General features: G+C 38.1%; 2 protein-coding genes across 2 annotated transcripts; one reads left to right on the top strand and one right to left on the bottom strand.

The window, feature by feature from the left end:
- Positions 1-333: 333 nt before the first annotated feature.
- LOC136239646 (uncharacterized) lies at positions 334-6,217 on the bottom strand. The gene is made up of 5 exons (XM_066030422.1): positions 6,023-6,217; positions 1,065-4,136; positions 852-1,010; positions 590-802; positions 334-530 (listed from the first exon to the last, which is right to left on the bottom strand). Exons 1-5 carry the CDS (start codon positions 6,096-6,098, stop codon positions 508-510), a joined length of 3,543 nt encoding a protein of 1,180 aa, XP_065886494.1. The 5' UTR covers positions 6,099-6,217; the 3' UTR covers positions 334-507.
- LOC136239649 (SWI/SNF-related matrix-associated actin-dependent regulator of chromatin subfamily A member 5-like) lies at positions 6,209-21,397 on the top strand. Its single transcript, XM_066030425.1, has 24 exons — positions 6,209-6,341; positions 6,437-6,487; positions 6,606-6,769; positions 6,828-6,928; positions 6,987-7,087; positions 7,344-7,523; positions 7,959-8,111; positions 12,352-12,549; positions 12,806-13,052; positions 13,243-13,332; positions 13,392-13,513; positions 15,314-15,466; positions 15,543-15,675; positions 17,509-17,654; positions 17,723-17,845; positions 17,898-18,017; positions 18,110-18,223; positions 18,720-18,842; positions 18,893-19,009; positions 19,058-19,192; positions 19,250-19,342; positions 19,846-19,965; positions 21,033-21,140; positions 21,192-21,397. The coding sequence occupies exons 1-24, from the start codon at positions 6,339-6,341 to the stop codon at positions 21,279-21,281; spliced, it is 2,985 nt and encodes a 994-aa protein (XP_065886497.1). The 5' UTR covers positions 6,209-6,338; the 3' UTR covers positions 21,282-21,397.
- The last annotated feature ends 53 nt before the right edge of the window (positions 21,398-21,450 follow it).

The following is a 21,450-nucleotide window of genomic DNA, read 5'->3' as shown; positions in this document are numbered from 1 at the left end:
AACGAGTTGCATGGTTGGCACACTTAAACTATATTTCTTAAGCTAGCTCACGCAGTATATTAAGTCCATTACCGTATGATGGGAAATTTTGACAAAAGAAAGTTAACAAATTTGATGAATCACTTAATTCATCAAACATCCATAAGTGCCTGTAAGTTTAATTGGTAGCTGATGAGTGTAGATTTGTCAAATTTCCCTTCTGTCAAATTACGGTATTTAGTCCGAGTCACATGGTATATTTGCATATAGCTAATACAACATAGGCTTAAGCAAATTTACATAGTGAACACCACCCTCTTTAGAACAACAGTCTCAACACACCAGCTACAGTAATTGCATTTGCAAATCCAATTTTTAAGCAACTTAACATACAGTACTTTGCAGCAGAATTGAAATGAACACCTGAGCTATGTACACTAGCTATCTTACAATCATGAAAACTACACATTTAACTACATAGTGCATAGCAATATTACACTCTAGGAGTAAAGATGTCTTATATGAGTCTCACAATTCAAGATAATCTTCATCTGTAGTAAAGAAATAACAGATATGATATACCGCTACAGTGAGCACATATAGTTAATACCTTTAGACTTCTTTCTTTTGTATTTTGACTTCTTGGTCAGTTCCACAGAAAGTGGTTCATATCCTGTTGCTGATCGAGTAGCAAAATCTCGACCCTGTCTTCTTTTGTGGCGACGTCTCCACACACAACAACAAATAGCGAACAGCAACAACAGAAACACTACAAAACCACCAGCTGCCCCAGCTGCAATGATTATCGTCATCTTATTATCATCTATTGTAACACATAAAAACTGCCAGTGACCATTACCTGATGTGTGTACCTGATTCCTTGCCAGCTGAAGTTGGAGTAGCAGTGGCAACAGATGAGCTTGCAGAAATGGAAGTGATAGTTGAAGCTGATGTAGTGGAGGTCACTACCACTTGTAATGGACTACAAATAGAACTATCTCCAACTCTGACTACTAGATGTGAGCCAACAACTAAAACAGAAAAAAAAATGCATGGCATTCTATAGGGGAAAGTATATGACTCACTAGCATATGGTCCAGTTAATGGTAAGTTAAGATCAGTCAATAAACTCCTCTCAGATAATACTCCATGTTTACCAGTCAGATCACCAACTGGACAAGCTAGTTGGCTATCAAGTGAACAAGTCAGTGGAGCATGATAAGGATTAAATACTGGAGCTTCTTCCTCACAACTGGTCTGTATTGAGAGGTGAATTAAACCACCAGAAGCCTGTGTTTGTCTTTTAACTACATCCCTCTTCTTCTTTGGATCTGTACCAGAAGGTGATGGTGTTACAGTAGTGGAAAGCATAGAAGATGAGGTCGCTGAAGAAGTAAGTGATATATATGGTATTTCTGGGCTAGAAATAATACTAGCTTGTGCTGAGGTTAGGGTTGTACTAGGTAATGATTGTGTAGTATTAGTTGGTACCACAGTTGAGTTTGATGATGTAGGATTAGTTGCGATGATTGAGTTGGAGACAGTTGAGTTAGGAGTGGGCACAATGGTTGAGTTAGAAGTAGCTACGACAGTTGAGTTAGGAGTGGGTACAATGGTTGAGTTAGAAGTAGCTACCACAGTCGAGTTAGGAGTGGGTACAATGGTTGAGTTAGAAGTAGTTACTACAATTGAGTTAAGAGTGAGTACAATGGCTGAGTTAGAAGTGGTTACCACAGTTGAGTTTGGAGTAGTTACCACAGTTGAGATAGGAGTGGATACAATGGTTGAGTTAGAGGTAGTTACCACAGTTGAGTTAAGAGTGGGTACAATGGCTGAATTAGAAGTAGTTACCACAATTGAGTTAAGAGTGGGTACAATGGCTGAGTTAGAAGTGGTTACCACAGTTGAGTTTGGAGTAGTTACCATAGTTGAGTTAGGAGTGGATACAATGGTTGAGTTAGAGGTAGTTACCACAGTTGAGTTAAGAGTGGGTACAATGGCTGAATTAGAAGTGGTTACCACAGTTGAGTTAGGAGTAGTTACCATAGTTGAGTTAGGAGTGGATACAATGGTTGAGTTAGAGGTAGTTACCACAGTTGAGTTAAGAGTGGGTACAATGGCTGAATTAGAAGTGGTTACCACAGTTGAGTTAGGAGTAGTTACCATAGTTGAGTTAGGAGTGGGTACAATGGTTGAATTAGAAGTAGTTACCAGAGTTGAGTTAGGAGTGGGTACAATGGTTGAGTTAGAAATAGTTACCACAGTTGAGTTAAGAGTGGGTACAATGGTTGAGTTAGAAATAGTTACCGCAGTTGAGTTAGAAGTAGTTACCAAAGTTGAGTTAGGAGTGGGTATGATGGTGGAATTAGTAGTTACCACAGTTGAGTGAGAAGTAGTTACCACAGTCGAGTTAGGAGTGGGTACAATGGTTGAATTAGTAGTTACCACAGTTGAGTTAGGAGTGGGTACGATGGTCGAGTTTGACGATGTAGGAATTGGTACCATGGTTGGTAAAGAAGTGCTCATAACTAAAAGAGTTGTAGATGCTATGAGCGTGAATATAGGAGTAGGTAATATTTTGGTTGAAATAATAGGAAACACATTGGTTGATGCCTGTGTTGTTGTTAGTGTGGTAGTGTTTGTGGCCTCCACCACTGAAAGATCCAAATATATCATAGTCTCTGAGAATGGATCATTAGCTAACTGAGTGAGGACAAGTTTCCCCTGAAGTGTTCCTGAAGTGATGTTGACTGTAACAGAAACTGTATTCATGTTATACTTTATGTTAGCACACAACCACCGACTACCATTTGGATAATGTATCACAATAGATCGACCTACAATACTGTCAACACCAAACAGTGATAGGTAAGGATCTGAATAGATAACATTGATGGAGTCTTGATCAGCCAAACTACCATATTTACCACTCAAGTCACCTATCTCATATGCATCAAATGTTATTGGTGAGGATGTGTCTCGTACAACATTCCTTGGATTAAAGTGATCACCAGCAAAACTATTAGCACATTTCTCACTACCTGGAGCAGTTTCATCTACTGGAAAATCATGTACATGATAGCCACTTGCTCTGGAGGATAATCCAGTCAACTCTACTGTAATAGTTGTAGGGGAAAATGGAGATACTTGGTGGAAAATGATTTGACCACTAACTCCATCTTCTTGAAACCTTGCAATAGCTGTCCTTGGAGTATATTCTGATATGTTAGCACAAGCAATTCTTAGAGCTCCGCTGTCTTTTGCATGCACCACAACTGAACGACCAACTATGCTCTCACCAAGTGTATTAACCCTCAGGGGTAGTTCAGTATCAGAATATAACAATGTAGAGTAACCATTTATAAAATCTAATTGTGATGATTTTCCAGAGAGATCTCCTATCTCACAACTAGTCTGATTGGATGGATTACAATATTTCTCATATGTTAGTTCATTAGTGGAAATTCCCCTGGAGTTATAATGTGGCCCCCCATCATCACAATTGCCGGTGCTCCCAATAGTGTTTTCATGAACGTGCCAGTTATGTCCAGTAGAGTCCACCGACCCATTTAGATATGACAGCCTAGTAAACACAGTGGTAGTTGGATTCATCACGAGTGGCTGAATGAAGTAGATATTACCAGTTAAGACACTGCGTAATGGACTATAAGCAATGGTGACATCATCCAGAGGTTCTAAATAGTCAATGTTAGCACACACCCAACGAGCTCCATCTCCATGATGTATCACAACAGAACGGCCAACAATACTGTGTATTCCATATAAGGGCAGGTAGCTATCTCTGAACATAATAAAATCAAATACTGCAGGCAACCGGCCAAATTTTCCACTTAAGTCACCAACTTCACACTGCAAAGGATTATCTTCTGAGCACACTGATGAATAATTAGGATTGTTACTAGCCATTAATGGGTCAAAATGACCTCCAACAGATACAGCACTACAAGCGTCAGGTCTTGCCATGAAAGGGTACTCATGGACATGCCACGGAAAACGTTCTGTTGGATATTGATGGAGACCACTCAGTGCGACAAGTACAGTAGTTCGGTTATCATTGGGTGGTGATTGTACAAAAGTGATTATCCCAGTTACACCATCCATATTGAATGTCGCTGTGGCTGTAATGGCCATCACACCTAAAAATACAGTACATATAAAAATAAACAGTGAGGTTCTAAAATATGTGCCCTCAATCATATAATCAGCATGGATACTTTCAAGAATGTGTGTATGTTAAAATTCCATTAAGACACACAGTAGCATACCATGTAGCCAAGAAAGCTGGTGCACCATACCATTAACAGATGAAAATACTATTGCTTGTGTAGCTACCTCTCTTCATTAAATGGAACCATTTTCACAACATAGCTACCGGCCACCTGGTTACACGGCAAAATATCCAAGGCCATTCACGATATTACAACTACATTTCCTTTTGCTCTTGCATTTCAAGAATACAGTTGGTTCGCATTCATCTGAGCTCTTCTTTCTTGTTAACAACTCTTGCTAAATGGGCCAGCTGCCCAAACATTTAGTAGTGCTGTCAAAAAAGTGCTTTGATACAGGAAAGAACAAGTGAGTTATGAGGCTATAAAAATATCCCATACATTTAGTACGGATGGTTCAGATTCACAAACATGTTGAAAACGTACTTGTTTAACCATTGGGAGTGAACACATGTTCACCTCTTTCATATTACTATATTTGGTGGGCTCAGGTGAACATGAACTGACAAAAATTTATTGCAGATAAAAGCAATATGAGGCTCCACTGTACACTGCTATAGCCATCGCCACCTTGCACCCTGGCTTTTCGGGAGCCACACTCTTTTTTCACAGCTAACATAGATATCACTTCTTTTGTATTGGTAAGTCCCAAAGCCAGCCTACTGCCAGCTTTGGGCTTCTATTTACCTTAGGTATAGCAGAGTGTTTTATCAGAGTTTAACGTATTCGTGTTTTATCAAACTATGCAAAAACAACTTTCTTCATGTGAATGTTCTATTAGAGTATCTTGATCATCTAGTTAAGGGATTATACTCTGTAGCTGTAAAAACAATATAACCTAGCTTCAGTGACAAAATTTTGACCTTGCATACATAATCCGCTAAGTGGAAGCTACAAACAATTTGAATAAAACACAAGTTAAATCAGGTGAGGTTGGGCCAAACAAACGCCAAGACTATACTCTGGTTAAAGGAATTTATGTCAGTAATGAAATTGTTTTGATGTTGGCATAGTATAGTACATGTATTCACATTGAGCTGATACAGTACCTCAAGATAATGTATGGAATATCACAAAGGCTTGAAATTTACGTACAGTATCTAATTGTAGGATCTTAAGACATGGCACTCACTATTTTAGTTATACAAATCCTATTAGGGACCTTATAAGTACAACATCTTCTATGTCGCCTTACAAGTTGATATTGGATCTTCACAACTTCATAACATGACCTTTTCTCAGGTATCAGCCCAGCCTAATTGCCCTGCAACTGTACCAAAACCAGGCTACGAGTGTAAGTGGGCACACTACTGACAAAAACATGTTTCACATAACACGTGGCTAATATGATGATAGTTGTGATGCATCAGACTAACCTCAATGTTCATGTTCTGGAAATGTTCTTGAGTGGTTTACTGTAAACGTTTTGTGCTAACTGTATGGACTGGTGATGAACCATGCATAAAATTATATCTAACAAAAGCATAATACTAGTACTGCAAGGCTATTTATTGTATAATCAGACCCAGAGGCAACGAAATACATATGCACGTGTTGACAAATTCACATTACACTAAGTTCAGGTCCACTAATAGCAAACTTTCAAGTAGTAACACAATTTACATATATACTGTTTCATATTAAATAAACTTGAAACCTATTCTGGCATTGTGAATGACCTCAACTGAACCACGTTGCCAACTACAAGGAAATAGCATTGACTTATGTTTCCGCTATTCATTTTCTGTACGTCGTATAAAGTTCAAGCAAACATAATGAATGACTGGTACACTTACCACATTCAAATCCACTGTAGTAAACTGTTAGCGTGCACAGAATTAGGAGTACACGATTGGGACGCTGTCCATACATGCCGACAGGTTCTTGGTAAGACTAGAACACGCCTTAAGCACCCCTGACTGCTGCGAGGATTTCTGTGTCTTTCGTGACCCCTATTTTAACTAACGAAGCACGTGAGTGATCTCGTGATTAAACGAAAAGGAAGTTTGTTACGAAAGATTACGGAGTTGGCGGTAATTAATTGTCGCTCAAATCCTTTCCATCCCCAACGGCATCTTAGGAGACCTCTTATTTTTTAGATAATAGATAATAATGGTGAGTTGCCTTGATGACTAGAAAGTCGTGTATTGTCATGTTCTAATAAAAGCACACCACGAATGTTTACATGTGTACATTTTAAATCCATGCAGACGGAATTACAAAGCCCACCACATTCTGTAGATGATTACCAGGAGAAACTGGTGAGTGTTATCACATTGTACTTCATTAATAATTCATGATTTGTTCTATCTTGACATGTCTTTCCGAGTGCTCCTTTACCTAATAAAAAGCTCAATTTATTATCTGTGTTGTGTGTAGATGCAAGATCGGTCAAAGAGATTCAAGTTTCTCCTGGAGCAAACAGAAATCTTTACACATTTCTTAAATAGCAGTGGCAGCAAAACTCCCACCAGCCCACTTAAGATGAGTATAGGCCAACCGAGGAAGATGAGAGACAGAATTCCTTCTGAAGGTGCCTCAAAGTAAGTCCATTTTACTACGTACAAAGGTATTATTCTGTGTTATTACAAATGCTCTTAGTCGTCATCGAATGACAGAAGAGGAAGAAGATGAAGAATTGTTAAATGAATCTTCGACTGAGGAAGGTCCAATGGTAGCTCGATTTGCTGATTCTCCGTCATGTCAGTCTAGATAATATTTATTGTGGGTTTGTTTATTATAAATCTTGTCTCCTTTTAGACATTATTAATGGGTTGCTGAGGGATTATCAAGTTAGAGGGCTCAACTGGCTGATATCTCTGTATGAGAATGGCATCAATGGAATCTTAGCAGATGAAATGGTACATATTGCTGTATGGCAGACCACAAACAGAAAAATAACTTATCAAAAATGTTTAAGCATACATACAATTATCACTATTATGCTTACTTTGAACCCTAACGTTTTAGTGTACTGTGGAATTCCTTTGTCTCAGAAACCTTGTTATAGTGTTGTTAGTGAGGTGTCCTGATTAAAAGAACTAGTTCTAAATACTCCTTAGTACAAAGGTCTTCTCTATTGGATATGTACTTCATGCTTGTATGTTTGCCATGTAGGGTTTGGGGAAGACCCTGCAGACGATAGCATTACTGGGATACATGATAAAGTTACGTGGGGTTCCTGGTCCTCATCTTGTGATAGCCCCCAAGTCCACTCTATCTAACTGGATGTCTGAGTTCAAGAGATGGTGCCCTAGTATTGATGTGATTTGTTTCATTGGCAGCCAGCCAGAGAGAGTAAGTGATAACTATTAGCTAAAAGTTGTGTGTGTTTTATTAGAATGTTTTGCAAAGTGGTCTTTATAGGACCATCCATTTTTGGCTCTGTACCTGTTTTGTATATGAGTAAAACTTATGTAAGCAAGGTGACTGTTGACTGTAACAAAGTTGCTTCATTGTCAGTTCTTACAGTCAGTAGATGACAAAATGGCTTGTAGTTTGAATGAGATTTTGCTCTCTCAGTAGGAATACAGTAGGTTCCGTCTGTATATACAGTAACTTAAGAATTTGAGTAGGTAGAACAAAAATAGGAACTTGAACATAAGATTGAGTTTTTGTGAGGCTTATATCATTTCATTCTCATCCATAATGCTGTAAATGATAAAAAGGTTACCATTTGGATATATCAGTTAGTCTGATGAAGTGAATTAAAAGTGTTATTCTCTTGCCTAGGTACTGCTAGTGGAGCAGATGGAAACAACAGAGTGGAATGTCATAGTGACATCATATGAGATGGTGTTGAGAGAAAAGTCAATGTTCAAGAAGTATGGTTGGAGGTACCTGGTCATTGACGAGGCACATCGGATCAAAAATGAAAAGTCAAAGGTACGTAAAAGAGAAGTCATATTACACTGCAAAATCTTGCATCCACTTTCCGAGGGTTGCTACTATAATATCTGGTTTCTACTTCGCTTACAGCTCTTATGAGGGACAGTATTTATGGCTGTGAGCTTTTGGATGTTTATAATACTAAATGAACGGGGTACTGTATTTACTTGGTTAAATGCTGTAGCATTTAAAATCTATGTGGTAACTATTCGAACTCAACCACTACTCGACACCCGAAAACAATGCTTATAAGCTCTAAATCATTTGTGGTACTGCTAAAGTGTGGCTACTATCGAAGGTGCGGGAAAGGTAAATATATTAGAGTATTCATCTCATGCTTGTTGTACAGAAGCACATGACTTTTTGGCTACATATATTTTTGTTGATTCTATATTTCTGGGTTCTATTTTTGTAATTGCCTTATTAGCAGATCAAAATTGCCTATTAGTAAACAATAAAGATGTTTTGTGGCTCATTAGCCACCATCATAATTAGGTAGTGGAATGACATATTATCTCACACTTCAACTATTGGATGTTGTATACATGTGTTAATGGATTCATTGTGAGAGGGAATTAGTCCCAATTATCACTATAATATGGTTGTGCAAAGCTGGTTTTACGCTTATGGTGTGGTAGAATATATGTGAGTGTTGTGTACTCTTTAGGAAGAAACTGCAGTGTAGTAGTGTACACATGCACGATGCACCCTCCCATAAATACGCTAAACTGTTTGTATCTGTTAAGATGGCCGAGTTAATCTTTTGTAACTAGGCGACAACTGTGTCATATCACCCGAAGAATCAATAACAATGAAGTGTGAATTTATGGGATGTAATGAAACATTCTAAAAGAAAACATTGTTTGAAAGCCTTTACTCACATATAGAAAAAACCTTATTATGTTCCCTGAGGTGCATGGTTACCTCTGACAGGTGGCATATGTTTTTACACAGGTAGTGTAATTTTATCCAAAGTAAAATTTGTAGTTTACAATAGTGAGGTAGTGTTTAATAATGATGACAAGTTACTAAAATGGTAACATTGTGTAGTGTGGCAAACATGCTGATAATTGGTATTTGGTAGATGACTTGAGTGTATATATAGGCAGCATAGCCAAGTGGTTAGGGCACTAGCCTGATAACTGAAAGGTGTTCCAGGTTCAGTGCTCAACTAGCTGTTACTGTTGTTTTCTTAAGCAAAAAACTTTACTCACATTGCGCTGGTGTTAAAATGGGGACCTGGTGTCAACTGGGGAAGTAGCCCACCCAGCTGTGGCATCAGTGGGTACCTGGTATTAATTGGGGACACAAATGTACACTATCCATCTCTCACCTAATGGATGAAGGGGGGACCATGTGGGACTATAGGTCGGTGCTCACACCTTAACCTGTGAGACATGGCGCAGCAATGCAGATTACTAGTCTTTTCCCAGGAGGATTTGCGTGGTGTTGACTCATAGCACCTGAGTAACTCGCTGCTGGTTCAGTGGGTTGGCAAAGGCTTTGTTTTATGCCGTATTTATCTGCTGGACTCAAATAAATGCATGGCCCCAAATACACCTGCAACCAGCTATCTGCAATAATGCAGAATCTGCAATAATGGAATCCACCCTGGCATCCACTATACACCAGGGTGCCAGGAGTGATTAAAACGTCAAGTTCACATTTTAGTGGCTAAAGCCTTGAATTACATGCTTCACCTCGCATTTCATTGTTACAAATAAAAATGTCATATTTAGAAAGTAAAATTAAACACCTCATTATGCTTGACTGTGGCTGATACAATGCCACATCAAATAAGGGTCAACATGTATTCCCTCTGATGGTTTTATATTTGTGGCAGGTACTATTTCATGTCAACAACTAGTTCATGTTAATCCTTGTTCTGGCTAATATCAAAGGGTAAAAATTTCTGGTAATTGGCAGCATTTGAAGAACTTCCCATTGTTGCGGCCTAACGTAGCAGGGGAAATGAGGCTTTCAAGGCCATATATATATATATATATATATATTCCTTTTCACAAAGTCCACACCTTGGAATACAAAAATAATTTTGACACAAACTCACACTATGTTTCATTACAGTAGTTTTTTTTTAAAATTCGTGACTGGACTCAATGAATTCCACTGCCACTTATAAAGGTTTATTTTTAAAATAAAAAGTTTATTTTATGGTAAGATAATGTCAACCATAAAACCCTTTGATTTCTTGGTAGTCAAAAGGCCTTGCCTTGTTAGACTTATAAGTGCTGGGTGACTAATGATAATGACCTATACTATTTTTTCAATGGTATTCATGCTCACAGAAAAGTCAACTTTATAAAAGAATTTTATGCCTTTTAACTTCAGGTTGAGAGGTTTGTGTGTTGTGGTGCATTGCGACTTGGATGTAGAAATTCATGATTCATAAATGACTTGTCTTTTAAAATCTTTTAGTGTTCTGATCAGCAGTGTTGTCTGTTCCCCATCATATTAGAGTTTAGTGGAAATATTTTAGCCAAACTAAATCCAAACATTGAGGGTGTTAATTTAGTTTATTGTACACTAATTTTAGGATGTTGTGTCTTTAACTTATCTTGGTTGCATGTGCCTTACACATGGTACACTGGAACAATAATTATAGTGACTAATGAGAATTTAGTTCAGTGGTTAGTTAGTTAACTCAATGTTCCTAAATGGGATGGATTTCTTGTTAGTTTGCATTAAAAAATTGTGCACAGTAGATATATGTACACGTACTCAGAAGTTTGCACTAAGAATGCCTTGGATCTGTAGCTGTCCTGGATGTAACTAAATACTAACCTCCATTGGAAATAATTTTGTCATTGTAATTTGGTCAGGGGGGTTAGTATTCAGTGGACTGGACTACTGGACTGACATATTTTTGGTTTTTACACATTCTGAGGTTGGTTTTATTGAGTCTTGCTAGTAAGAACCCTTTGGGTACCTGCAGCCCACTTCTAAACACTGAAGACAAACAGTGGAATATGTGAAAACTGTCCGCTCAGTCTTAATAATTTCGCTACTGTTCATTATGCCACTATACAACACTTATTCCTTACCTGGTGTGTATTAATGCTGCAGGCAGTGCAGGGAACTGAATATGACAGCAATAGTTAACCAGCGATCAACTAGCCAGTAGACAATCTTTCGAGATATCTTTGAGGAGCAAGCTAGTCTCGCCAGCATGGCCAGTCAGTGCAGGGCTTACCAATTAGAGATTTTTCAGCATGGGCACTTATAATCTTTATTTGATAAGCCCCTACACTGAAACAGCGAGACTAGTGAGAGCAAGACTAATGAGACTAGCTTGCTGCAAGCTTGCTCTAAGGATATATCTTGAAGGATATTGTCTACTGGCTAGTTGATTGCTGGTTAACTATTGCTGTCACATTCACTGGCGGAATTCCCTGCACTGCCTGCAGCATTACTACACACCAGGTAAGGAATAGCTAAGTGTTGTATAGTGGCATAATGAACAGTAGTGAAATTATTAAGAGACAGTTTTCGCATATTCCACTGTTTGTCTTCAGTGTTTAGAAGTGGGCTGCAGGTGCCCAAAGGGTTCTTACTAGCAAAAATCCAACCATAGAATGTGCAAAAACCAAAAATATATCAGTCCAGTAGTCCAGTCCACTGAATAGTGACGCCCTTTGGTCAGCAACTTGGTCAGAGCAGCCATTTTTGTACAAATTGGTTGATATGTAAAATGTTGTAGCGTTTAGTTAGCACAAAGGTCTTGAGAGTGTGTAGTTTCAAAGAAATTTTAAACATCAGAAAATGTGTTGGTTGTGTTCAGGCTAGTTTCCATATAACCACAAACATATGCATTATTGCCTTTGTCCCAAGCACATGACTGGTATCAGTGGCCTTGCGACAGTGGATAAACAGTTCTTTGTTTTTGGTTATAGCGAACTGTAAAAACAAAAACAAGGGATAGACTTTCATGAGTGACGATGCAATTCATTATAATCATTTTAGTGACACAAGATGAAACATGGCATATGTGCTAGCATTAATGTTGGGAAGACATTGCTGACATTTTCCTGCAGTGTTTGCTTCCATATAGGTCTGGTCTGTAACGTTGGAAGAACCAGCAAGGGCTTCCAACTCATAAGTCACTGTCAAATCACTTAGATGCTTTATTTGTAGTTCACTATACTTGTTGTAATTTATTTGTCTTTTGGTAGAATCTTAGCATCCTTAAGTGGAGTACTTGTTTTGTCTTTTTCTTCAGCTTTCAGAGATTGTGCGTCAATTCCAGACAACTAATCGGTTGCTGCTGACAGGAACTCCATTGCAGAACAACTTGCATGAACTTTGGGCTCTGTTAAACTTCCTTCTTCCCGATGTGTTTAATTCTTCTGAAGACTTTGATGCCTGGTTTAGTAATTGTAACTTAGAGGATACTGCTTTAGTGGAACGACTGCATAAGGTTTGTGTGTGTGCGCGTGCGTGCGTGCGTGTGTGTGTGTGTGTGTGTTATGATGTATGCTTCAGTACGATGTATGTTGTGCTTGACAATTGACACGTTAGTTGTTACATTTTCAATTGACTGAAGACTCTTATATTGCTTAGTATTCACCGAGTGTATCACATACTGAGTGTATCACATACCGAGTGTATCAACAACACAACTCAATCAACCTTGTGTTTAGCTTATGTTTGTATTGTCCAATCTCTTTCTCAAGGTGCTCCGGCCATTTTTACTTCGTCGTTTGAAGTCAGATGTAGAGAAGGGCCTACTGCCTAAAAAGGAGGTGAAGATCTATGTGGGCTTGAGCAAGATGCAGAGGGAGATGTACACAAAGATTTTAATGAAGGATATAGACATTGTTAACTGTGCAGGCAAGACTGAAAAGTTGAGACTGCTCAACATTTTGATGCAGTTGAGGAAATGTGCTAACCACCCCTATCTGTTTGATGGAGCTGAACCAGGTAAGTGTGTGTCTGTGTCCGTGTCTGTGTGTCGGTGTCCGTGTCTGTGTGTTGGTGTCTGTGTTTGGTGTTTGGTGGGTGTGCGTGAGATAACAAGACAGGGAGGTGTGCCTGTGTGTAGACATGTATGTGTTTTGTTTGTTTTTGTTTACATAACAACAGTGCATTCACATGTTCAACACACACATAGGTCCCCCTTACACAACAGACACCCACCTGGTATACAATGCTGGAAAAATGTGTGTGCTAGACAAACTATTAGGCAAACTGAAGGAAGAAGGTACTGCTTGTAGCCACTTAATGTGTACTTTTGTAACCAATTAGGTCTTTTTCTTCTAGGTTCTCGTGTGCTTGTATTTAGTCAGATGACACGTATGCTTGACATTTTGGAGGATTACTGCTTGTGGAAAGATTACGATTATTGCCGTCTTGACGGACAGACACCCCACACTGAGAGACAGGTACATACCTTAATGTGTCCACATTCATACCAGTGTATGTATGCCATATTGATCAATACTATAGTCACCAGTTTAGTTTGATCAGCAAATTCTCTAGCCATATAGGCAGACATTTTTGAGGGATGATAGTTTCATGGCAGGGGGGGTAGGCGTAATGGAATTACATAAGGCCCTTAGTACTACTAAAATATATTCAAAAGAAATGGATTCTTCTACCTCTCTACAGTGTTGGGGCAATTACTTTTTAAAATCAACTCGTTACATATTAATATTACTTGCAACTGAACTATTTAGTTACAGTTACATATTACCCACAAAATAAAGTAACTATAATAATATTACTTTGTGTCCACAGCCTTTAGTTGTCATGTGTGCAACTACCACCTTATCATGTGACATGATTGCGTTGTTGGACAATCTGTAAATCTTGGTTATAAGTAAGAAGCTGGTGAATAAGCTCACACTGGTTGTGGCTAGGCATTACTCAGTGGATTACTAATGAGATTAGTAACTTTGTTACTTTTAGTAATAATATTAGACTTGTTACAGTAACTTATTACTTAGGTAACACTTTACATTTGTAAGTAAAGTAACTTGAGTTATATTACCAGTTTTTAGAGTGTATTTCGTATATTACTTAGTTACCACAAAAGCAATAAATACTATGTAACGTGTTACCCCCAAAACTGCCTCTCGATCTATAGGGATATATCCGACAGAGGCGATTGTTTGTAGGTTGTTTGATAAATGCAGAGACTATTAGTGGCGAATTGGTGATCGCCACGTGTCGTCATTTCGGAACGCTGATTTCTTTGTAACGGTTTTGTATTTCTTCATGAAAATCACGCCTTCGTAAAGTACAAACATGGTAGAACTCAAATATCTGTCGAACCTTGTCGAACCTCTTCATCAATATTTTGTACAGTAACCATTCGCTCATGTGAAATTTTTTCAAGCATTGTTTAAGTGCATTGCATAACGTACATCAGTTCATGTGGGCTTGTTGTACCTCCTCTGGTTTCATGGAAATGTGTTAAATTTATTTAAAAATTTTTTTTGCGGAAACAATTAAATGTAACCAATGATTAAAAGCTACCATCACTTGAATTTCTGCTTGTACCGTAATCAAGAAATAAAACACTCAGTTTCATTCTCAAATAAGGTCATGTCCATGTTGGTTCCAAACAAAACCATGGTGTACTTCATGTACTAACTAATAGGACCACCGCATTGTAGTAACCATGTTGAGTATGTCCAAATATTAAGCCAATAATGACTCATTATTCAGGCCACATTTTTGGTATCAAAAGTTGCTGTACGCATTGTAGTAACCATGTTGAGTATGTCCAAATATTAAGCCAATAATGACTCATTATTCAGGCCACATTTTTGGTATCAAAAGTTGCTGTATGGTTTCACTGTCCACACATAAACTCACAAAACTGTTTGGCCTGTGAACAGCAGGGGGAGAAGCTTGTTATTGTTGACATAGTAATTTATCACTTGTGTACTTGCTTAACATTACTTAATTAGGAAGTTGGTCAGGTGTCACAAGCTCATGACACACTGTCATACATGATTACACTAGTAAACTCACTAACATAATGTTCTCAGGGCTCTGCCCACATCACTCATCTGGCCAACAGCTACATGTTTTGAGAATATTGCTGTATTCATGATTTCCGACCAGCAATATTGATCCAAAGTATACATGTTTGTAGTTGCTTTATTTGATTATGATAGGCATTGCTGACTGAGAAAGCTGGTGTTGAAACTGAGTATTCTTATTGTTTCATGCAGCTATACATTGATGACTTCAACCGGCCAGACAGTACAAAGTTTCTCTTTATGCTGTCAACTCGTGCTGGTGGCCTGGGCATCAACTTAGCAACAGCAGACATTGTGATACTCTACGACAGTGACTGGAACCCACAAGTGGACCTGCAAGCTCAGGTAAGTACTAGAAATATAACTTTTTGTGATTGTTTCACTGAAATTTTTCGTGTTTTGGTCTACTCGTGTTTTGTAGGATCGCTCACATCGGATTGGCCAGACCAAACAGGTGAAGGTATTCCGATTCATTACAGAGCACACGGTAGAGGAACGTATCGTTGAGAGAGCAGAGATGAAGCTACGACTTGACGCTGTTGTGATACAACAAGGTGTGTTAGATATTGCATACCATATTATGCCATGAATATATTTAGTTTAATTTTGTAAATTATATATGTACGCACGAACATGCTTGTGTTCATGGAGTTATAGAAGTGTTTTATATTCAATACTTTAGTGTAGATCTTTTGAGGTATATATTCTTCATAGCAAAGAAACCGCTTGCAGTGGAAGCCTTGATGTCCACTGTTTTAGTCTGTTTTGCTGTGGTAAAGAGGCTGTCATCTTTCAGAAATAACATTTTGATAACACAAGCCCGTTGGGAGTGAAATTTATCCTGACTAATAAGGGTTTTCTATTGTGTTTTTTAATTTGAAAAATCCTTTCTGAGATAAATAGATTCCAAATTTCCCTGTTGTATTCAGAATGCTCTCTATTACTTAAGCACTTGTAATCCTATTGTAGTTATCATGCTAGGCCAAACATATTGTTCACGCACTTCAAGGTCTATTAAGTATGACAAGGCAAATGCCTTGACAGTTTTGAAACCGAAAACCACAAAATTGAGGAAATGGTTAATTTTTAAAAATAAACTTATTTACTCAGCTATAATCATTACAATCCCATTTCCCTGGGTGGGGGAGGTAGGTGGTGCATTGAGGTCTACTACTCAAACCATAGACGCCTGCAAAGAAAACTGCAGCAACAAAACCAAAGCGAGGATGACAAAATAGCACTGACCAAAATCTTTAAAAAGAAAAATATATATATGTGGTCAAGACGTTAGAGCTTCTAGAAGCTCTGTTTTACACAATGCATCACCTATACAAAATCCATACATGTGTTTACTGTAGAAGGGCTGCACCGGACACATACATGTACTTTTATTACATGGATATAATGTATATGTGTGTGTTAATATTACATCACAGTTTTACTTAAGTGCTGCTGCAATATGATCTGTTCTTGTATTGCCTCAGGAAGACTGAGCAATCCATTAACCAGCTGGCATTGCAATTTAAGCCTCTAAAACAGTAAAATATTTCTTTGAGTCTTTGATGAGCTGTCTGTGAATGCTTAGTGCTTATAAGTGTGAGACAATACTTGACCATTTTTGTAGCCTCAAGTTTGCTTCCCAGTTAATAGAAAAATGCTGGTAGTGTTTATGTGTTAGAATTCCCAAACTCAGCCACTACATGGTTTGTAGAAGAAGAAACCTTTATTGCAGTGCTAAAACAGTACTAGTTACAAAATGTGCCATGTTAGGTGTTAGGTTCTTGACTTCTTGTCAGCTACAGAAGTGTGGTTGAAAGCAGCCACAACTGTTTAAATCATACAATTACTCTTCTATTGTGAGTGACAATAAAGCTAATTAAATTTCTCTCATTGAATAATTTCATTTAGCCTGGAGGCTACTATCTCTCATTTGTTGGCATAGCAACCTTGTTTTGTTTGGCTAAATGTATGAGTGTTGTCTTCAGATCTGGTCACAGTGTTTAGTGTATTATACAACAGGGGCAGAGTTCAAGTGCTTACATTATATAGTACAAACCCATTGACTTAATGGTGCCATATGTGTATCATATGTGGGATGTATGTTCTTGGGAAGTACACAAATACCTTGAACCCTCCATGTAAGCATGCTCTTTCAAAACAGGCATAACCTGATTAGCCTGTTTGTGTAGAGCACCATCTACTGTGATCTGTGGAATTTGGCAGCTTATTTCAACCAGGTCATCCCACTTACACAAATGCTTGTATGAGTTACAGCTAACTGTTTATGGGATGGATATTTATACGATTTGTTGTTTTTGGATGGCTTGTGATTTTGTGTATGCCGTCGTGTTGTGACTGTTTTAGGCACCATGTTTTAATTGTATTAGGCCGACTAGTGGATTCTCAACGCAAGCTTGGCAAGGATGAAATGTTGTCGATGATCAGGCACGGTGCTGATGTTGTGTTTAGCTCCCGAGATTCAATGGTAACTGACAATGATATTGATGAAATCTTAGAACGAGGAGAACTGAAGGTACCTATAGTCTATCCCTAATGTGCACTTCATTTTATACTCTCTTTCTTTTGCCATACTTTATTTAGACAGCAGAAATGAACAAGAAATTAGAAGATCTTGGAGAATCACAGCTGCGCAATTTTACTGTCGATGCTCCGGCTGGCAGTGTGTACCAATTTGAGGGAGAAGACTTCCGTGAAAAACGAAAGGTTTTTTTGTAAAGTTTTTGCCTACAAAAGGTTACCACAAGCGTATTTCTAGGAAGCAGCTGCGAGTATCCACTGGATTGAGCCTCCAAAGAGAGAAAGAAAAGCCAACTATGCAATCGACGCTTACTTCAGAGATGCTCTAAGAACTTCTTCAGAACCTCGAGCCCATAAGGTACAATATGAGTACAATGATTTATTCATAACACATCCAATTCTTAACACTTGAAATCTTAGTTAGTAATTAGAGTAATTGACACTTTATAGGCTCCCAGACCACCTAAGCAACCAAATGTCCAAGACTACCAGTTTTTCCCTCTAAGACTGTTTGAGATTCTGGACCAGGAGATTTACCATTACAGGAAATCATTGGGATATAAGGTAAGAATGGGGTTACCATAGAAATTCATGTACAATATAATTTTTTGTTTGAGGTTTTTGAACATGCTAGCAATTGTTGTTGTGGTTGTTCAAATGATGTTTTGTCTTGGCTAAACCTTTATTGGTGCTGGCAGTTAGCCAGTTAGGCCAGGCAGGACTTTGTTCTGAGTTGGTGTGAAGCCACATAAAGATATGTCCTGGTGCATTTGTGGTTGTTGTAAGTGTATTTGTATCCCATAGTCGAGCTGGTGGGAGAGAGCCAGCTGCCACAAATGCACTCAGCTGCTGTTGAAATGGAATTCATTTGCTGTGGGCTTTTTGTCTGATCACCTGAGTAATGTGTTCACTTCCTCACAGAGCAAGGCTTGTTGTCTATTATTGGATGTTTAACGATCTATATTTAGGTTTGCCTGTATGGGATGCCTCGCATTTTTAAATCCTAATTTGGCATCTGTTTTCATGCCATTGTCACAAGTGATTTGTTGTATTGTTCCAGGTGCCTCTCAACCCTGAACAACCAGATGCTGAAGAGATCCAGAAACAAGAACAGGAGAAGATAGATACAGCTGAGCCACTGACAGAGGCACAACTAGAGGAAAGGGAAAAGCTCCTTCAAGAGGTACACAAGTATGTTGGTGACATTGAAATTCATGGGAACTACCCACAAAGGGATTTACCAACTGGTCTAAGAGAGATTTTAACCAGTTTGTGAAGACTAGCGCTGAATATGGGCGAGAAGATCTTGACGCAATCAGTAAAGAAATAGATGGCAAAACGCCAGAAGAAGTAAATATCCAACTGTATTTGCACAGTTTATTTTTTATTCCCCATTAGGTTTGTGAATATGCTGCCGTGTTCTGGGAGCGTAAAGATGAACTTGAAGACCACGATCGCATCATGACCTTAATTGAGAAAGGCGAACAAAAGATACAACGTAAACAGGACATCCGAAATGCTTTGGACACCAAGGTAATTTTTGTCAGTGCTATCTTAACCTTATGGAATGTGTTACATTACATTTCACAGATGTCGTTCTATCGAGCACCGTTCCATCAACTGCATATCGTGTATGGTACAAATAAGGGCAAAAACTATACTGAAGAGGAAGATAGGTTTTTGGTAGGTTTTTGTGTAGTCACTAAGGCACGCTTCACTGGCTGCTTGTGATGCTGGGTAAACATTGAAAACTGTTTGATGACAACATTATTGTTATTATTGTTGCTAAATAGTTGAAGAGTTGGGATGGTTTCATTTTCATGGCTTTTCTGTCACCAATAGCATCCTAGTGTATTCATCATAACATTTCTCACTACAGTTGCATGTAATGTATAGTATTTACTAATAAAAGACACTATAACTTTGTATGCTATGTTTCGTAGAATTTCTGGAGACATTGAAGACACATTCATAGTGTAGCATAATTGTAACAATTGTGATGTAAATTGACGTCTATAATCGATGGGTGGTTAATTTGGTACACAACAATTATCATTGTTTTGGCTTACCCTAATGCTATAATATAAAGTCTTGTAGTTTATTATTGTAAATCATTAAAGATGTATTTATTTAACTGATGCGATTATGTTGTGTGAGTGTGTGTGTGTGTGTGTGTGTTTCTGTAGTTGTGTATGTTGCACTCCATTGGGTTCGACAAAGAGAATGTTTACGAAGAAATTCGTAACGCTGTCAGAAATGCTCCCCAATTCCGATTTGATTGGTTCATTAAATCTCGGACGGCGCTGGTAAGTGTTTCTTTGCAAAACAATTCACTAAACAATTTTTCCAACTGCTGTTAAAAGAATATTTCATGTAACCCAAGATGGGTCTAGTTACCAAGTTTGATGGATGTGTAATTGTTTGATAATTGTTATTGTGGTTATGGTTTAGCCTGATACCCTTCAAGCGTTAACACATGTCCCTTTGAAGTGATTGTACTGTAGTACAACACAGTTTGCGCTAATAGCCATCACACTTTAGGGTGACAAGGACCCTGCCTTACCTAAAGTTAGGCCCTTCCCTTCATTCTTTCACCTGAGCTGTAAATTGAGATTGAAACTAGGTCTACACCTGAAACATTCATCACCATTTCTGTGGCCATATTTTGCTGTTTGATTCATTTAACATCTTCTGTGTTGTGGCAGCATCATTTGTAGACTAATTTCTCTTCTTTGTGTAGGTGTACTTCTCTTTGTTCTTGTCTAAATTCTGTGAGTTTGTATCTACATGCTCTGTCATCTTATGGCTTTTCTATGTAACAATTTTCATTTCGTGGTGTCAGCTATAAGTCTCAAATAACCTTATGTGTCTTGTGATAAAATAATTAGCAATCATTTTATGAGTATCTTAAACTGGTTAGCCATTCTTGTTTGCTTGCTTCCTTTTTGTCTGTGAAACAGTAGAAATTGTCTTCATATACTTTGTGTGATATCACAGACAAAAATATTTCATAAATAGATGGTGAGACACTTCACACTTTATCACAATGCTAGGGAAACAGTTGACTGGCTGTCTAGCTACCACTCCTAATTTGTCTAGTTCAGTAGGAATTACCTTTTGATGTATCTGTCTTCAGCTGTTGGCTGGCCAAATATGGTAGATTAATTTGTCTCCAGTCTGTTCAAGTGCAGATAGTTTTAAAATCACATAATGGTTTGTATGGAGTCCCAGTTGTTGGGTGATTAAACCATATCCCATAGATTGTATTGCCTATGTGCTAATGTTTAGGCAGAGAATTCTGTGTGCATGGTTCAAGCTTGTTTACTCTATTTTATGATGCACTAAGGCTATCAGTGATTATTTTGTCTTCTAGGAGATTCAACGTCGTTGTAATACTTTAATTGGTTTGGTTGAAAAAGAAGTTCAAGAAATGGAAGAAAAAGAAAGACAAGAGAAAAGAAAGAGAGGCCCTAAACTAAAGGCAAGGAGATATTTTGTATAACATCAAGTTTAACATGTATTTGTTTGATAGATACATTCTACTACTGCTGGACAGAAAAGAAAAGATGGCGGAGGCACCCCAGAAAGAAGTAGATCGAAGAAAAGAAAGAATGCCACATAAAACTTGAACATTTAGCAGAAACACCATTCACTCAAACTGCCACACATGATAATACTTAGTTTTATTTATTGCCACGTCATTATCAGTTTCCAACTGAAGTATATTATATAAGTGAACTATTGATATCAGAGACTACTGTGTAGTACAGCTGATCGATGTCTTTTATTTA

The sequence above is a fragment of the Dysidea avara genome, chromosome 11 (assembly GCF_963678975.1).
Source record: "Dysidea avara chromosome 11, odDysAvar1.4, whole genome shotgun sequence".
Classification (NCBI taxonomy): domain Eukaryota; kingdom Metazoa; phylum Porifera; class Demospongiae; order Dictyoceratida; family Dysideidae; genus Dysidea; species Dysidea avara.
The sequence above is the reverse complement of the archived record's forward strand: the minus strand, read 5'-3'. Positions and strand labels throughout refer to the sequence as shown.

What these genes read in the sequence shown, in the direction of transcription:
- LOC136239649 (XM_066030425.1), top strand. An exon ending in ATTTGCTGATTCTCCGTCAT is followed by an intron (nt 6,929 to 6,986) that starts GTCAGTCTAGAT and finishes GTCTCCTTTTAG; the next exon opens with ACATTATTAATGGGTTGCTG. An exon ending in AGGCAAACTGAAGGAAGAAG is followed by an intron (nt 13,333 to 13,391) that starts GTACTGCTTGTA and finishes TTTTTCTTCTAG; the next exon opens with GTTCTCGTGTGCTTGTATTT.
- LOC136239646 (XM_066030422.1), bottom strand. Translation starts at nt 6,098, where the DNA reads ATGTATGGACAGCGTCCCAATCGTGTACTCCTAATTCTGTGCACGCTA. An exon ending in CTACAGTGGATTTGAATGTG is followed by an intron (nt 4,137 to 6,022) that starts GTAAGTGTACCA and finishes CTGTATTTTTAG; the next exon opens with GTGTGATGGCCATTACAGCC. An exon ending in CAAAAGAAAGAAGTCTAAAG is followed by an intron (nt 531 to 589) that starts GTATTAACTATA and finishes TCTTTACTACAG; the next exon opens with ATGAAGATTATCTTGAATTG.